This window comes from Copadichromis virginalis, linkage group LG18 (genome assembly GCF_057382275.1).
Source record: "Copadichromis virginalis isolate Kocher_CV1m ecotype Utaka linkage group LG18, C_Virginalis_male_GT1.1, whole genome shotgun sequence".
NCBI lineage: Eukaryota > Metazoa > Chordata > Actinopteri > Cichliformes > Cichlidae > Copadichromis > Copadichromis virginalis.
The window spans coordinates 3,514,795-3,533,641 of NC_140635.1; the positions used below are offsets into that span (position 1 = coordinate 3,514,795).

The 18,847-nt window shown below is 44.9% G+C and overlaps 1 protein-coding gene across 4 annotated transcripts in view; it reads right to left on the reverse strand.

The window, feature by feature from the left end:
• efr3a (EFR3 homolog A (S. cerevisiae)) overlaps positions 1-18,847 on the reverse strand; it is a 117,931-nt gene that overhangs the window by 22,176 nt on the left and 76,908 nt on the right. For all 4 annotated transcript variants that reach the window (XM_085439766.1, XM_085439765.1, XM_085439764.1 and 1 more), the window contains 7 exons: positions 17,298-17,376; positions 16,001-16,136; positions 11,287-11,454; positions 11,028-11,142; positions 9,576-9,627; positions 7,989-8,161; positions 7,828-7,903 (listed from right to left, as the gene is read on the reverse strand). In XM_085439766.1, the coding sequence (XP_085295892.1) occupies positions 7,828-7,903; positions 7,989-8,161; positions 9,576-9,627; positions 11,028-11,142; positions 11,287-11,454; positions 16,001-16,136; positions 17,298-17,376 (799 nt within the window). The remainder of the gene's footprint in view (positions 1-7,827; positions 7,904-7,988; positions 8,162-9,575; positions 9,628-11,027; positions 11,143-11,286; positions 11,455-16,000; positions 16,137-17,297; positions 17,377-18,847) is intronic.

The window sequence follows — 18,847 nt, forward strand, 5'->3', positions numbered from 1 at the left end:
GCAAGGGAGCACGAAGACACCCACAAGGACATCTGTGACTCTGTCCACACAGCCTTCTATGTGGATAACTGTTTACAGTCCCTATCCAACCCAGAAGAGGCAAAGCAGCTCATCGACCGAATGAGAGATTTACTCATTCAAGGAGGATTCGAGATACGTCAGTGGGCGAGCAACGTGCCCGAAGTAGTTGCTCACCTGCCCGCTTCAGCTAGATCAGAGAGCTGCGAGCTTTGGCTGAACTTCAAAAGTCTCGACCCACAAGAGTCAACATTAGGACTCAGCTGGCACTGCCCGACAGATGTCCTGGGATATAAGCACCGCCCTATAACCTACTCCACGGTCACGCTGCGCAACGTGTACAAGGTACTAGCTACCCAGTATGACCCCTTAGGTTATATTTGTCCCTACACTACAAGGGCCAAGCTGATTGTACAGGCCCTGTGGAGCACAGAGAGAGGATGGGATGAGCCCATCGAAGGGAATCTACTTCAGTCCTGGCTTGAGTGGGAAGGCGAACTGTCACACCTTCAGCATGTCACCATTCCCCGCTGCTACGCCCCTTCTCACAACTCCAGCAATGTGACATACGAGGCTCACATATTCTGTGACGCATCAGAAAAGGCGTATGGGGCTGTGGCTTATCTCCGAGTAATCGAGCAACAACTGCCCATCACCACATCATTCCTGATGGCTCGCTCCAGAGTGGCCCCACGCAAACAGGTGTCAATACCCCGGCTGGAGCTTTGCGCAGCGCTCACAGGGGCCCAATCGGCCAAATTACTCCAGACAGAGCTCACCATCCTCCTGAAATCGATCTACCTGTGGACAGACTCCACAACGGTGCTGCAGTGGATCCAGTCTAGTTCCTGTCGCTATAAGGTATTTGTGGGGACTAGAATCTGTGAAATACAGGAGCTGACATCTCCTGAACAATGGCGGTATGTGACCTCTGACCTCAATCCCGCTGATGACATCACCAGAGGGAAACATCTTGCTGACCTAACTGTCCGCAATCGTTGGTCACATGGTCCACCCTTTCTGTCACAAACTGCTGACACTTGGCCTAAGTTGCCAACAGAGTTCCCGGCATGCAGTGAGGCAGAGCTCAGGAAGACTGCATTCTGTGGGCACGTTTCTGCATCCCCGACTTTACCGGATCCAACACAGTATGCCACGCTAGATGAGCTGATTGCTGCTACCTACCAGACCCAACACGGGGCGGCTGACGCTCCTATTACAGCAGCGGAGCAACTAGAAACCAAAACCATGCTGCTTCGCTCGGCACAGACTGACAGCTTCTCAGAGGAGGCCCGAGCCCTCCAGATCGGGCACCCAGTCCGCTCAGACAGCCGTCTTAGCGTGCTGTCCCCTGAATATGACAGTCTTACCGGTCTCATCAGAGTCGGAGGCCGCCTCCGTCGAGCTGCCGACTTAGATCCAGACAGTATTCATCCCATTGTATTAGCAGCTGAACATCCCCTGACCAAGCTCATCATAAAAACTTATGATGACCAGCTCCTTCATCCAGGTGCAGAGAGGCTGTTTGCGGAAATACGGCGCACCTATTGGATTCTCAGAGGACGTCAAGCCATTAAGAAGCATCAGCACCAGTGTGTGGACTGTAGGAGATGGCGCGCCTCACCTTCTACACCCAAAATGGCTGACTTACCTTCATCGCGGCTGAGACTCTATAAGCCGCTGTTCTGGTCAACGGGCGTAGACTGTTTTGGGCCATACACGATAAAGATAGGTCGTAGAAGAGAGAAACGCTGGGGAATCATCTACAAGTGTCTTACAACCAGATGCGTGCACCTTGATCTCCTCCCTAGTCTTGACACCGATTCCTTCCTTATGTCATTACGCAGATTTATTGCACGCCGAGGAAAGCCATACGAGATGTGGTCTGATCGAGGGACCAATTTCAGAGGTGGGCACAGAGAACTCCAAACGGCGTTTGAAAACATGGAGCCGGACCTCAAGCAGCAACTGGCCAAGCAGACTATCAACTTCTGCTTCAATCCCCCACACTCTCCTCATTTCGGAGGAGCATGGGAAAGGGAAATCAGAGCAGTGAAGTCAGCTCTGCAAGTGGTCCTGAAGGACCAAGTTGTGGTGGAAGAAGTCCTACTCACTGCTCTCATAGAGGTTGAGGGCATTTTGAACTCAAAGCCGCTTGGCTATGCATCAGCTGACATAGCTGACCCAGATCCCATCACACCAAATCTTCTCTTGATGGGGCGGCATGATTCGGCACTACCCCAGGCAGCTTACGGCCCCTCAGGCACTCTTTCTAACAGAAGATGGAGGCACAGTCAGGTCATCAGCGACCACTTCTGGAAGCGGTTCATACAGAACTACCTCCCAGGACTGCAACTCCGACAGAAATGGAGGAGGTCCACTGACAACATGGCTGTGGGACAAGCTGTTATGATTGTGGACTGTAACTTGCCTAGAGGCCTTTGGCCTGTGGGTACCATTGCCAAAGTTTTCCCAGGGATTGATGGCGTTGTTCGAGCTGCCGAGGTCAAGGTTAAAGACAGTACCTATGTTCGCCCGGTAACTAAGTTGGTGGAACTTCCCAAAGTTCCTGAGGACTCAAATGACACTGTTTCAAAATAGAAGGACTCTAGCGGGAGTGTATTTGCCTACAAATACAGGGGCGGCTGTTAAAAGTCCGCTTGTTCACTGTAGCTGTTTTATACTACGTTGCCCATGATGCACCTCGGTATCTGTACTTCCTGTTGGGAACGTGTTCAGCGCAGCGCTGCCCAGATAAGAGGTGTGTCGGAGGAGTAACGTATTAACGTGCATTCGGTGTGAGTTAATACTGCGTGCGTGCTTACCATATGACCACACACACACACATACCCATATACACACTCACACCCCCGTTACCTGCATGTGAATACTGTAATGCCTCCCTACCAACGCTGTACATCCTGTTGATGTCATCTGCCACCTCTTTAGTAAAGTTATTTGAACTACATCACTGTGGAGTACCATTCCTTCTGACCGAGGACGACTCAGTTGAAGCGTGATCGGCAATCAGTGCAAACATACATTACACTCAGGACAAAGGGACTAAAGACCTGAGTAACACTCTGGGCAACTTTGGGCTGACTCAGCATGTAACAGAGGCCACACATAATAGAGGACACACTCTTGACCTACTGATCTCCAAGAGCCTGAGCATTTCAAACATTACTGTGTCTGATGTGGGCTTATCTGATCATTACTGTGTTTTCTTTGAAAGTAAAATCTCAGCCCACACAAATATATCAACAGCAGTGATCACAAAACGGTGTATAACTGAAGACAGTAGTGAGATCTTTAACCAGGTCTTCCCATTAACACCTGACCTGTCCAAAGGTTCAGTCAATGAGCTCGTCAATAGCTTTAATGCAAAAATGTTAAATGTAATGGATACTATTGCCCCCATTAAGGTGAAGGTTATCTCTGGAAGGAAAAAGTCTCCATGGAGAAACTCCACACTGGTGAAAAATGAAAAAAGAGAGTGTAGGAAAGCTGAGCGCTGATGGAGAAAAACAAACCTCCAGGTTCACTATGACATCTATAAAGAGAAACTTCACAATTATAATTTACAACTGAGGAGTGCAAGAAGGTCCTACTTCTCTGACATCATCACTAAAAACAGCCATAATGCTCGGGTCTTAGTTTCTACAGTTGACAGGCTAACAAACCCTCCTGTGTCAGTGGCAGCTGAACTTCATTCGACCATGGCCTGCAATGACTTTGCCAAATTCTTCACAGACAAAATCCAAAAGATTAGACAAGCAGTTGGTACATCAACAGCAGATCCAGGATATGTACTGTGTCCACCGAAAAACTGCTTAAACACCATCAAACAGTTTGACCCTATTAACAGCAAAGACCTGGAGGACATCTTAGGTCAACTGAACTCCTCCTCCTGCTGTTTAGATGTCCTGCCAACAAGTTTTTTCAAAAAGGTCTCAAAGACTTTAGAGTCAGACCTGTTACAGATCGTCAACTTTTCTTTATTATCAGGTGTGTTTCCAGAATCACTAAAAACTGCTGTAATCAAACCTATACTGAAAAAGGACAATCTTGACAAGACACAAATGAACAACTACAGGCCGATCTCAAATCTCCCATTTTTAAGTAAGATCATTGAAAAAGCAGTTTCTCAACAGCTCAATTACTTCTTAAAACAGAATAACTGCTACGATGCCTTCCAGTCAGGTTTTAGACAGAACCACAGCACTGAAACCGCTCTGACAAAAGTGTTTAATGACATATGTCTGAACACAGACAGTGGAAAAATGTCAGTCCTAGTTTTGCTGGATCTCAGTGCAGCATTTGATACAGTTGACCACAACATATTACTCAAATGACTGGAGAACTGGGCAGGTCTTTCAGGAACTGTACTAAACTGGTTCAAGACATACTTAGAAAACAGGAAATACTTTGTATCAATAGGTAACTTCACATCCGAGCAGACAAGTATCACATGTGGAGTTCCCCAAGGTTCCATCTTGGGACCCCCTCTGTTTAACATTTACATGCTCCCACTGGCACAGATTATAAAGAACAACAAAATAAACTACCACAGCTATGCAGATGACACACAAATATATATCACAATGTCACCAGGAGACCAAGGCCCTGTACAGGCTCTTGGTAAATGCATTGAGGAAATCAATGACTGGTTGTGCCACAATTTTCTCCAGCTAAACAAAAACAAAACTGAGGTAATAGTCTTTGGCGCCAAAGAAAAACGATTACAGGTCACCAGAGAACTTCAATCTATACATCTAAAAACCACAAACCAGGCGAGAAATTTGGGTGTAGTGATGGATGCAGACCTAAACTTAGAAAAACACATTAAGACAATAACAAAGTCAGCATACTATCACCTCAAGAATATTTCAAGGATAAAAGATCTGATGTCTCAACAGGACCTGGAAAAACTAGTCCATGCATTCATCTTTAGTAGGCTTGATTACTGTAACAGCATCTTTACAGGTCTACCTAAAAAATCAGTCAGACAACTACAGCTCATTCAGAACTCTGCTGCTCGAGTCCTCACTAAGACCAAAAAAGTGGACCACATCAGTCCAGCTCTGAGGTCCTTACACTGGCTGCCTGTCCATCAGAGGATAGACTTTAAAGTTCTGATGCTGGTCTATAAAGCTCTGAATGGTTTAGGACCAAAATACATCAGTGACCTCCTGACCCAGTATGAACCTTCCAGATCCCTCAGGTCATCTGGATCCGGTCTTTTATCAGTTCCCAGAGTCAGAACCAGACACGGAGAAGCTGCATTCAGCTTTTATGCTCCTTATATCTGGAACAAACTCCCAGAAAGCCTCAGATCAGCTGAAACACTCAGTTTATTTAAATCCAGGTTGAAGACTCACCTGTTCTCAGCTGCATTTGAATAAAGCACCAAATCCACACTTTTAAGCTTAAATTTCAAAACTTACACTAACTACTGATCTTATCTATTTCTGATTTTATCTGTTTTGATTTTATATACTGTTTTGTTTGTTTGTTTGTTTGTTTGTTAAGTGGGATTAGAGCTCTGGGTAGCTCCCCAGCTGGGTCTAGACTGGGTCTAGAGAGTATTTTAAATTCGGGGAATTTAAAATAGAAAGTAGCTCGTCCACAGAAGGACTGGTAGCTCCCCTTACGATAAGGGTTCAGATCGCGCGAACAGGTGTGAAATGTGTGTGTTTAGTTAGTTTGTTTGTTTGCTTGTTTTAATCAATTTTAAATCATGCTTTTTATTTGTTTTTGTTTCTAATGTCTCTGTAAAGCACTTTGAATCACCTTGTTGTTGAATTGTGCTATACAAATAAATTTGCCTTGCCTTGCCTAATAACAGACGGCAAGCTGAGGACGGCGGGGGGATAGTAACTATATTACAGGAGTTTGAGATTAGGGCGACCGTGGCTCAGGGGGTTGGGAAGCGTATCTGTAACCGGAAGGTCGCCGGTTCGATCCCGGGGCTCTCTGTCCTGGTCGTTGTGTCCTTGGGCAAGACACTTTACCCTACTTGCCTACTGGTGTTGGCCAGAGGGGCCGATGGCGCGATATGGCAGCCTCGCTTCTGTCAGTCTGCCCCAGGGCAGCTGTGGCTACAACCGTAGCTGCCTCCACCAGTGTGTGAATGTGAGAGTGAATGAATAGTGGCATTGTAAAGCGCTTTGGGTGCCTTGAAAAGCGCTATATAAATCCAATCCATTATTATTATTATTAATTCTGCTGTTATTGCTTAGCTTCAAATTTAATTTCTTTAAAGTAAAAAATATCAACATTTCCTCTTTTCCAGCTGTAAAGATTCATTTTTATCTTCTGCGATATTAACCTGACATTTTTTATCAGATGGATACAGACATTTACAGACCTTGGGCTCTAAAAATGCATGACGGCGATTTTTAAGGACATTTTTTGACATTTTAATAAGCAGAACTTAATGGCTCTCTCAGTAAAAAAAACAACCAGCGGATTAAAGTCTTAATTAATCGCCCTGTTCTGAACATCTATCACAGCAGCTCCACTGCGGATGAATCAAAAAGTTATTGTCCCTGAAAACGCAAATGAAATGATTAATTCCATTAAAATCTGGATAAAAATATCCCACCGCTGCTGGAGTGGGATTTATGAAACACATAAAAGCAGAGCCCGGCTGCCTGCATTCGTTATAAGGTCGACAGCTGAAGACAAAAACTTTTATTTACAGCTAATTAATTACAGTTAGACACGTTAATGACCTTAGACACCGGCCTACAGAGGAGGTCGTTCCCCCGACCTCTGGTTACGGCTCAGGTGTGATTCGCAGGTGAAAGAGTGAAATCGCAGGGCTTCATTTTGGAAATGCCGCGTGCCGATGATGACCGAGGCTTCCCGCCCAGGTCAATGAGCTCCAAAGACCTCGCTTGTAAAAACACCTGCATTCGGATCATCTCCAGCTCCATGTTTTCACTACGGCTCAGCTGGAGCAGCTTTCCAAGATTCCCGGTTCAAAATAATCTGTCTGAAATAACCTGCTTTAGCTCCTCCCCCTACCTTCTGATTGGCATTGCAAATATTTGGCCAGCAGACGAATGAGGCAGCTGCGCCCCTGTATTATTCTTATTCACAGAATGACCACCAGTATATCAGGTGACTCCTCAAACATGTAGCAGACACATCGCTCCACACGGTGCTGTCGGCTTTTCTTGTTTGACATTGTTAACATGTACAAAAGAAAAACAACGATTTTTTTTCATGTTTATAATTTGCAAATTTGGTTCTTTTCATAAACTTCTATAAAAACCTGCCTTCTTTTTAAAAACCGGACTCTCTGCCCCCTGCTGGCCACAAGAAAGAATGCAGATTTAAGTCAGTTGTATAATCACAGGCTGTATCTATACAGCCATCTACCAGGTCATCTACCAACTGGGAGGTTGGTGGTTAAATCCCCGGCATGCTGAAGTATCCTCGGGCAAGACACTGAATCCCAAACTTCCTCTCATGGATGCACTGGAGTGTGAGGGTGTGAAAAAGTCCTTGCGTTTGTGTGTGTGTGTGTGTGTGTGTGTGTGTGTGTGTGAGTGAATGGGAGAATGAGACTTGTAGTAAGAAAGCACTGAGTGCTAAAATCGGCTAAAACTATGCAGTATCAGATCCCCTTTAAAAGTTGCATTTTGTTTCAATCATTCTGTGTTTCTCAACTGTTCTGTGTGTCACATTTCCCCCCCAAGAGATGATTAAGGTTAAATGAGGTCAGCAGTAAAAGACTGAGAATCTAAAGGAGTATTTCTTTAGAAAAGAGAAACTGTGACCTCAGCGCGATTATGATACCTTCTTCATGAATGCGACGTCTTGCTTGGAAATCTTCTCTCTCTTAATCTTCAGTGCGGAGACATTAGGAATGATTCTGTAACAGAGCCGGACACGAGAGCGTCGTTAAACCTGGCGCCAGCACCGCAGGGCTCGTGTAAGTACGGTGAGCGATGCGCTACCTGATGCCGCGCAGCTTGGCGCGGTTGTCGTGGCGGTCGAGGATGTTGTGCAGGATCTCGAACACCAGCTGCCTCAGCTCGCTGTCCTCCATCAGAGAGATGGAGAAGAGCGGGTCCAGGAAGGGAGGAGGCAGAGCCGCCGCCATGGACTTAGACTTGAAGCCGGAGGTGACCTGAGGAAGAGGAGACAAGGTGAGATTCATGGCGGCGTGCAGCAATTACCCCAGAGGGAGAAACGGCTGATCGGCAGAGCTTAAAGGTTACGTTCACAAGCTTGTGAGCGTGTGCCAGTGTTGACTTTTCCCACCGTTTGTGACTCTGACGTGATCATTTTCGATCAGCGTGAACAGCCGAAGACAAATCTGATCGTTATCACAATCACGCTCCGCGTCGGCACGCCTCACTCTGCTGCGTGAGAGCGCGTCGAGGCACAAAATGACAAACACTACACTGTTTTTAGCAAAAAATGTATCCTGTCAGAGACGCATGCAGACGCCACACTGATCACTGTAACGGGTGATGTGGCCCATGTGATCAGCCAGAGCAGGGCCTCGCAATACATGCACATCAGAGATGCATACGCAGTAGAAACCGTCACAACTCGCTGAATTTTTAACATTCGAACCGTTTGGTTTGTTAGCAGCAGCTGCAAATGAGAAGCTTTAGTGTAACTTTGCTGAGTCCTGGCTGTGATGATCACTCAGCTTCAGAGATGCTGAAATCTGTAACGAAGCAGACTCGCCTACTTCAAACAAGGTGGGAGAGTGAACCGAGCATGTCAGCTGGTCCAGACTCTCACTCGGTGTTTGTACATGTGCACTGTGGTCTAATTTACCAGCGCAGTTATTAAATGGCTTTAATTGAATAAGTCGGCCCTGTGATGGACTGGCAACCTCTCCGAGCTGCGTCCTGATCTTCGTCCTGGGTGAGTCCCTGCTTTCACCCCGACTACGAACCCTGAAAACATCTGGGTTTTCTCCCAGCAGGCTGCAAAATCACACACACACACACACACACACACACACACACACACACACACACACACACACACCTCATAATGCTCAGCCCCATCTGCTGTCGCATGGCATTATAAATACTTCGACCTTTCACCCCTCCTCCAGCTGCTCTGAGAAGCAGGTGGCGGCGCGACGAGGGGAGAAGAGGACAGACATCCGTAATGAAGCGGCGAGAGAGCGGGCACGAGGGTGTGTGTGTGTGTGTGTGCCACCTGTGCCTCCTCGTCTCGGGGAGATGAGGGTCTCTCACTGAAGCAGATAATGAAGGAGAAGGAAGCGACTTCACGCAGACTTCGAGTGTTAAACAGCCAGAGCTCCAACATGGCCGATAATAAACACACAAATACGACTTTCATGTAACTGGAGACGCGTCATTAGGACGGAGAAAGGCGTCTTTGATGCTTTTACATTTAGAGAACATGACTCATTGTGAGGACGTCCAGAGTTTTCGTCCGTGGGTATTTCAGGTGGGACTGTGCACTATTTTAGTTTTCCTTATTGAAGCTCAGGTTTTGTATGCCGGTGTCTTTGTTCCTGTCTCATGAACGGAGGGAACAAACCGAGGACTCACCATGATGAGGGAGCTGAGCAGCATGGTCTGGATCCGCTTGGTGCCCTGATGCCTGCGTTACACAAAAGATAAAGAAACCCCGTCAGGACCGACTGCAAACTCACAGTGTCCAGTACAGCAGACCGGAGGGCAGTCAGTCCCCACAGGCTGCCATGTTACATGTTTACAGCAACTGCATGACAAATAAGAAAGCTGTGAGGTTCAGAACACCCGAGAAGTGAAATGAACACATTTTATCTGCTACTTCGTATTTATTAGTGTCACTGTCAACACACGATTGGTTCAGACCAGCAAACGTTTATAGAAGTGAGAACACTTGCTGAGGATCAGTTAATCAAGTGTATTTGATAAGTGGCTCTGAGGTACTACTCACTGTCTGAAATCACAGAGGCAGTGAGAATGCACTCAGTGTTTTTAAATAGACTTCATGGAGTGAAAACCTGACGATGCTAGCTTTAGCTGACAGCTTCAACATGCAGTCCAGATGTGCTCACCTCTGCCTATAAAATAGCAAACAGCCAAAACACAAAACCTGAAGCTTCAAAATGAATGTGCACTGACATCCAGACAGTCTGTGGTTCTCTTCACAGTCTGAAGACTCCACGAGGAAGAAGAGTAAAGGTGCTGTAAGCAGCAGCAGGACATCTTCAGTGTTGACTTTTATAGTGAAACGCTGTCAGACCTCCTTGTTAGCATCAACAAGCTGCAGAGAGAAATTACCCGAAAAGGAACAGAGAGAGCGAGCGTCTGTGAGGAGGAGGAGGGCGTTCGTCTGATTTGGGATTATCTGCCCTTGCACTCTCGCCTGAGGGATTAGCTTGTTTTTCTTTCTTTATTCTGGCTGCAGGGACGGGTGCACTGCGGGGTGTCCAGGAGGTGAAGTGAGGACAGATTAGGAGAAAGATTTGATGAAGAGAGAAAAAAATTGCAAGCGTCTTCTTTAGAAACTGCTTCCAGTGTTACACGTTACAGCGCTGAGCTAAAAATCAGCACAGCTTTAACTCCATGAAACCAGAATATAAAGGTTCAGCCCAAACCTCACAGCTACTGAAGGACCACAAACAGAGGCAAAGTACTGAGAGGCGATGTTTTGACCCAATGACTGCCCTTTGGTCTCTGAGGATAAAATATAATACAAAAATGATTTTAAAAGCACGAAACGTATCATCAAATCATATCGTTTCATTGACACAAGCATGGAGTTCAGGACAGTTTAAATGTGCCGTGACAGTAAAATCCACTCATCGTCACCATCATCATCATCATCCAGCTGCAGAGAAGTCTCCTGACAGTACAGTCCTGTGAGCACAGCTTCATTTGTGACGAGCGACCAGCCGAATCGGCGTCTTAGCTGCACGCAGCGTTAGCGGCGGCGTTTCAGAGCTGTGAGCTGACTGGCTGCAGCTCTACGAGGGAACCTCCGGGTCTCTGGATAATGAATGTGTGACTCACCCAATCTTGACTGTGTCCAAGGCGTGGCAGGGCGTCCCGTAGACTGGCACTTTGCCCATGATGAACATCATGACTTCAGCTCGCTGGTAGTCTGGCAGATTTCCACCGAAGAAGCCTGGTGGCGACGCCACGAGAGAAAAAGATGAGTCAGAACTCAGTGAATGAAAAAAACGTTGACATTCAAGGTTATTTTTACTAACACATGCAGGCACATGTTCATTAAGACAAACACACTCTGGAGTAATAGAGGAGCTCGTACCGATGGTCTGGATGATGGCGTTCTGGACGATCCGCTCCTCGCTCTCTTTACCGCGGACGGACGAAACGCTGGAGGCGGAGTTCCTCCTCGAGCTGTCGCCCAGCTCAAAGTCCACGCTCATCCTCAGGTGTTTGAGCAGAGTGTTGAACACCTCCAGCACGGTGGGCCCTGCCATCACACCCGCAGGTTAAATGAACATCACAGGAAACATTAGCCTGACATTTTCGTAAACAGGAAGAGTCGGGTTTCCATCTTTTGTTCGTATCGGGCCTTTTAACTATGATTTCGTAGGAGCTTTGCATAGGAAAAGCCACAAAAAGGTGAAGAGAGAAGGATTATTTAATCCTAAAACAGGGCCTGTTTCGTTGCACCTGGTGTGGCTAAAAGTGTTCATTTATTTTGAAGGCCAGTGGCAGATGTTGTAGAAACATCTGTATAAACAGCCTGGGTCGAGCTCTTTAATGAGTCGTTTAAACATGTATTAGTCAGCTGCCACTAAGTGAAATTTGGGGTTTTGCTGACACTGCTTGTGTGGTCCACGAGTGGCTGAGAGCTCAGTAGCTTCACAAACACACAGACTGGTCAGAATCTCACAGTAAATAAAATTCTGTGGTTTTCACACAAATTTCAGGTTTCAGATTTACGTGGTTTGTTTCCCTTCGTTGGATAAATCCCACACTCCACCTGAGCCGTCACATTTTTGTAGAAAGCTGTTGAAACCTCCAACATGTGAACAGTCACCATCAGTTTCAAACAGCCTTAAATGGAAACATATCGACACTCCTGCCTCAGATTGATCTGTCGAGGAGACACACGTGTAACATGTGCTCTGATAGTTTCCTCCTGCTTGTTTCTACCCAGCTGGTCTCTGAACTGGCTGTTTGCTCCAACATGCTTAGCTCTGGCCCCGCTAAGCTAACATAATGCAGCCGACGTGGTATTTAACCAATAATCAAGGGAAATATACAGTTTGACTGCTTCGTTAAAAATAAGGCAAAACATTTTTACTAAAACTTTAACTTTTATTTTAATGGGTTCATGGATAAACTCAGGAAGAATTTTAAATACTTTTCCATCAGGCAGATGCTGCCATGTTACCAATAGACCAATTAAAACATAAATAATTCGGAGAGCTTCCAGGCTGCTGTGATAAGGAGAAGAAAACATATTTGCTTTAAACACTTAAAATTATCTAGTGAGCTATTTTTGGTGGAGCTGAACCTGCAGATATCCGACATAAACTGCAGTAAAATAAACACGAACAGGCTCTGCTTTGCAGTCCTAATTCACTCTGTCACAGAAAGCAACACCACAGATTATTACAAGCCAGCGCTGAACGGGCAGCTCCAGGCACAGCTCGGACTTCGCTCGCTTAAAGAAGACAGAAAACAAACTTTTAAAAAAAACGGAGACAGGAAAATAAAAAACAACAAATGGAGACCGTAATATAAAGCTACATTAAATTTTAGCAAATATTATGAATATGAAAAGCGACATTACAGAGGTCCTGAAGTTCCTCTGGTGGCCACTTGAGGCCGCCTCCAAAAGTGAGTCAACCTCAAACTATAAAAGATGGACTTCGAAGGTTAACGCGTCAACCAGCGTGCAGCCCGTTTCTGCTGCTCCTGCTTCTTTACTTTATTACTTTTTTCGTTTACTCAGTACTTTAGAGTGTTCGCTTGTTTTAATAGCTTTCTTTTACATAAATTCCTTTGGGATTATTAAAGTATTCTGACTTAAAAGTGAAGCCAATGCACAAGTGCCTTAAACTTGCACTTTTATAAATGACCAGTAGAGGGAGATAACTGGTTACAAAAAGACTTCCGGTCCTATAAACATGTAGCAGTACAGATAATATATTTGGCGATATATAATAATCTAATATTCCAACAGACGTCTTTTCTTCTTTCAGACATGAAGCAAACTGTCGAGGGTTGTTATTTAATCGATTAAGCTCAGCTCGTTGTTGTTTACGGCGTTCCAAACAGAGAAACTGCAGAGTGCCCTCTAGTGGACTACTATGCAATGTCAGCACTTATAACATGGTTGAAGGATGTTTCTCCATGTCTTCTTTACCTTTTTGTTATTGGCTGCCATAAATGCCAATACAGTAGATCAGCCAATAGCTAACACTGGCTGATATTATGGGTGTGCCAGTACACGGGTCAGGCTGCAATGCTTTGTTTCAGAAAGGAGGATTATCTGAGGAGTGCCCGTCTGTCATCACATCCAGCTTCATGGTGACGGTGGAAACGCTCATCTTGATTTAAAATGGGACTTCACAAACCAGTGGATGACATCACAGTAGCTACATCCATCTTTGTAAATCTCACAGATCAGGATTCTTTGAAGGGTTATTTTTTACTTTCTCTAGCAGTCTGGGAGCAAACAATTATCTACAACAACACATTTTGAATTACCTTTAGTAATACTTACTCTAATCTACTGACACAGACTGACTCACAGCATCACACGACGGTGCTATTCTACATACCACCAACACTGAGCTACACAACCACGGCGTGATCTCTGCGCGTCTGCAGCTTCCCCGTTTACTCAGCTCACACTTCGGACACTCTGTGGATTTGTTCAAATGTCACATGACACTGAGTGACCAGAAAGAAATATATAGAATAGTTACAGAGGGCGCACTGTGAAGAAACCTGTAATAAAGATTGCTGCTCAAGCCTACCCTGCAGAACCTCTACAGCATCAGGGAAATCAACCTACTGGTATTACTGGGACGTAGCTGCTCACCATGTTAACTGGGAGACGTTGCCTATGTAAAGGCTGACAGTATGACTGTCTGTTATTTAGTGCTGCTTGCACCTAAATCTCAGAGACAAACACCACAAAATGCTGCAGAAGTTGACGATAAAGCTGACCCTTCCAGTTACTGCAGTGTTATTGCATTACATCAGATTATAACATGATCTGGTTCTGATCAGTCTGTGTACGTTAAAGTTGAACTGAAAGTATCTGGTGGTGTATTCCTGCTCATCATCATCATCATCTAAGAGCTCTAAGAGCATCTGCTGGTAAAAGATAAAAGGAAGAATAAAGGGGAAAGAAACTCAAGAGAAGAGAGGTTCAAATAAATCTATTTTTTTCTCAAAACTTGAGACGTGAAAGCTGTGATTACCCAGAATGCTCGTTAACGCCGGGCGTGTGCCGAGGGGGGAAGTCTGCAGAAGCTGCTCTACTCAGTTTAAATCCAAGCACAGGGTCATACCGTACCGAGCCACAGATTAGGAGGAATCGTGCATTCGCTTTCAAAGGTGAACACGTCACTTCTTTTGGAGCCTTGGATCATTCCTATCCAGGAGGAAGGTTGTGTTTTATTTCCAGGAAGAGGCAGTAAAAATAATTACTACTTACAGCTTTTCTTCAATTAAATACTCTCAAGTTTTTAATTTGTTTCCACACCTCAGTGGGACAGAGTAATTTGAATGTTTCTGTTGACTTCTTTTCTTCCTAACAGTGAAAAACCTGATGATTTAATTATCAGGCAATTAGCATCTACAAACGTTCAAGCAGAATGAAACGCCGGGACAGCAGACACAATGTGACAACATCAAAAACACTCGAGCACCTGTTTAAACACCTCCGAGTTCTGTCTTTACTTTGTGTTTCTTCAAATTCAAACGTGTTCCTTCAAGTTTGGGTAACAAAGTAACACTTGTAGCAAAACTTTAATTTCTCCCAAGATTCAAAAGTCTAAAGAGGTCAAAATGTCAATAACATAAGTGTCAGTTTAGCATTCACCATGACAAATCTCATATATAAAGCCTACGATTTAACTTCCTTCAACCTGTCAACAGCTGCTGAGAATCTGCAAGCTGCTTTGCAACCCTCCTCCACCCAGCGCCTGCTTTTAATGCTCTGTCCAACTTAATAAGCAACACAACTGTAAGTTCAGGTGAAATAAGGACACATTTTCACTGACGTGGTCCCGACAGGTAAGAAGCCAAGCTTACATCTTAAAACAGCTGAAAACAAACAACAGAAAAAAGTTTCGAGCCTGTCAAAGGAAAATGTAATTAATAATAATATAGTAATAATATACTATATATATACTGCCTTTTGGTTTTATGGTTTTAAACTAAACATACGGAGCTAGAAAGCTAAAATCGACGTGGAAGTGTCAAAAACTGTACTTCCTCTAACCTCCACTTGAGGCTGCCTTTAAAACTGAGCCACTCCCCTGTTATTGGATTTTGGTGAAGGTTAAATTTAGGGGTGTGGCCTCTTTGGGTCACTGAACTGGATCTGTTAACTGTGTTTGTTGTTGCTGACAATTATTTTGGCCTAACAGCCGAAACATCACAGATCAGCTTCCTGTTTAAAATGTGAAAATATTACCAGCCTGTTACTGCAGATGATCACACACCTGTGTGTGCAAACTGAGCCAGCTCACATCGGATGATAACTTTCTTCTGGCTGCAGAGAAGCAAGCTAAAGGCCAACAACATCCTGCTTTGATGCACGTATTTAATCCTGATTCTGGGCGACGCCGTTTCAGATTCTTTCTTTACGTTAATGCCTCCTCTGTCTGTGCCTCTACCAGCGCGTTGTTGTTGTGTTTGACACGTTATGGCCATCTGCAGACTTGCAGTGGTAAAGCTAATGACACCATTTTTTAAACCTCAGAGAGATGATGACATCTTCCTCCATGACGTCCTGCAGAGGGAAGCAGTCCGTCACTTTAACTCACCCACAGATCCTTTGGCGGCGATGGCCACCGTCTCCAGGAGCACCTGGACGATGCCGGCTCTGACCCGCGGCGTGTTCTTGTTGTTAGTGTCGAGGTGGTTCAGAACCTGCTGGATCACGTGGTGCGAGTGCTGAGCCTGAAAAAGCCAAAGAGGATTTCAAATGATGTTTGGAACAAATATAGAGTTTGCTGTCGATCACATGGTGAACTTCACAGACAGACTGTATATAAATGATGGAGCAGCTTCTGAAGCCCCGTCCTACAGACTCGAGCGGACAGTGTTTTTAGACCAGACGTGACGAGCAGCAGGAAACGATACACTCGCACCAGGGTGAAAAGTGTCAATCAGCAGGTAGGTCCGCTGTAAACAGTACGATGATCTGTTTTACTCTAAACGCGACCTTTGTTTACAAAATGAGCATCACGCTAGATTTAACAAAACCATGAAACGAGACCACAAACTAATCGGAAAATGCTGAATTATGTCATATGTTAAAGTTACAATTTGCAACTTTTTCCAATAAATTTCTCTACAATGACAGTTCTCTGAACCAGGAGGCGCCTCCTGCTGGCCAGTAGAAAGAATGCAGCTAAGTGAGACTTTTTCAGTTTGCAAAAATCATTTATGATTAAATCCTTAAATCATATTATGTGATTTACTATCACACATTCATCAAATGAACTTTTCTTCATGCAGAATTATTAACATTAAATAGAAAAAGTTTATAGTTGTAGTTAGTGAACGTCTGAGCAGGTGCGGCTGATTCTGTTATGCTGGAGGAGGATTTGTGCTAGCATGCTGCTGAATGCAGATACTAGACAAAGTGTTCTTTCATTTGTTGCTAATAAACCAGCAAATTTCCACTGAAACGAACATCTTACAGCGGCTGTAAAACTGGACAAACTGTAGCAGCAATAATCCGCTGAAGTTCATAGAAAACAAACAAACAAGTGAAAGTGAAGAAATGTTTGTTTTTCTTTAAAGCATCTCAGTTATTAAAGCAGTCTGTAGTATTTCCTGCTCGCTGCGTCTCCTCTCTCTGTGCAGCTGAACTGCTATAAAACAGTTACTTCAGAAGGCGACCTTTGACATCGAGGAAGTTTTTGTGAAGCTGCTGGATGTGAACTCGACCTTAAAACATCTCCAGCAGCTGCTTTAGACAGAACTTTTCCTTTTTAAAGACTCGGCATGTCAGCAGAGCTCTCGACTACTGGTTTTCACTGCTTCCAGATCAAATCAGCTCCATTTTTTAGCCTCTGCCATCTCGACCTACATGTCAGAGGAAGTGCAACGTACCTGGATGGAGTACATGATGATTCTGAAGCAGGAAACTGCAAACTCGTTGGGGTCCCACAGGTGATGGTTATCCAGGTGACTGAAGGAAGAAGAAAATAAAGTGATTATTCAATCGACCCAGTTCTGAGGAGCATCCCTGCAAAGACTGCATCTTTAAAATGACACAATCCAGAAATCGCACACAGACTCGGCTGCATGAATGAGAACGGATTTATAATCTGTCAATATTAGTGTTATGATTAATATAATCCTAATATTATAATCCATCAGGGGTTTTCAGAGGTTGGTGAACTCTCTCCTGTCCTGTGTCTTTGGAAACAGCCGGAGCTCCTTCATCCTTCCTGCTACTACAGCAGTTGTGCTGTCAGGGAGTTCGGGATGAAGCCTGACTGACGGCCGGCTCATGTTTGCTGTTGTCAGATCTCCCTCTCTGCTGTTTGGCTGCTTTGAATTATTTAAAGGATAATAATAATAATAATGCTGCATTGCTCTGAGCCACAGATTCAGAGTCAGTTCAACATTTTTATTGCGTAACAATGAAGAACAACAACACAACAAAAACAAATAAGAGTAACAAGAAGAAAAATAAAAAGTTCATCACTGACTTTAGTCAGTGGATGTCAGGCTGAGAGTCTGCAAATTAAATCTCATCGTGGTTCAGTGATGAGCAACAATAATCATCATCAGCCTTCATGTCAGGATCACAGCCCAGCTGTGTAAGTGAAGGATGTGCTGCTTGCAGAGTAACACAGACAGATTATGATTAGATCGTGCAGAGGAGGATCAGTCGCATAAACACAAAAATGCAGGAAAACTGAAAATCTGACTAACACAGGCCATGAACACGTATGGTATGTGTTCGAAGATGAACCGAGTCGTAGAGGCTCGCACACACTCGGTCACAGATTTAAAGAAGCATCGCGTGGGTGTGCGTGAAGGTGAGGAAGAGGAGCGGTAACGATCGATAACGGCAGATTTAATCACCTCAGTGGGAGCGAGGTAAACTCATCTATCGCATATATGTGCATACATACAAACACGCGGGGAGGACGGCTTATTCGCCCAGCGGCTCACAGCTCAGAGCGTGCAGAGCTGGTAGAAAGAGACGTGAACATTAATTCCCCGACAATAAAGCTTCCAGGGCTGACGGGAGTGTGGAGAGATGCCGTTCCTCTGACGGCCACTTGAAGATTCCCATCTCTGCTTTATCTTTATCTTTAGAGCGCTGGCTCGTCTTCATCAGCTCATGTTTGTGTCTGCTCAGGTATCAGGTTCATTTAGGAGGCTGCTCAGAGTGCCAACTGCTGTTTTTATGGTCGTTACTTCATATCCTCCCTGTATGAAGCACAACAGCGGCCGCTTATTTACACCAACACTCTGATCGCTGTGAGGCACGTTTATCTGTTCATATGATTCAAGATGGCTCTGCTACCAGTGTCATCAAGTGGGAGCTTTCCATAATTGGAAAATTCATACCCATCGACACGGATCGATAAATAAAACGGCGCTGTGTGAACGAGAGGATGTGGCTTGTTCTGTAAGGCGCTTTG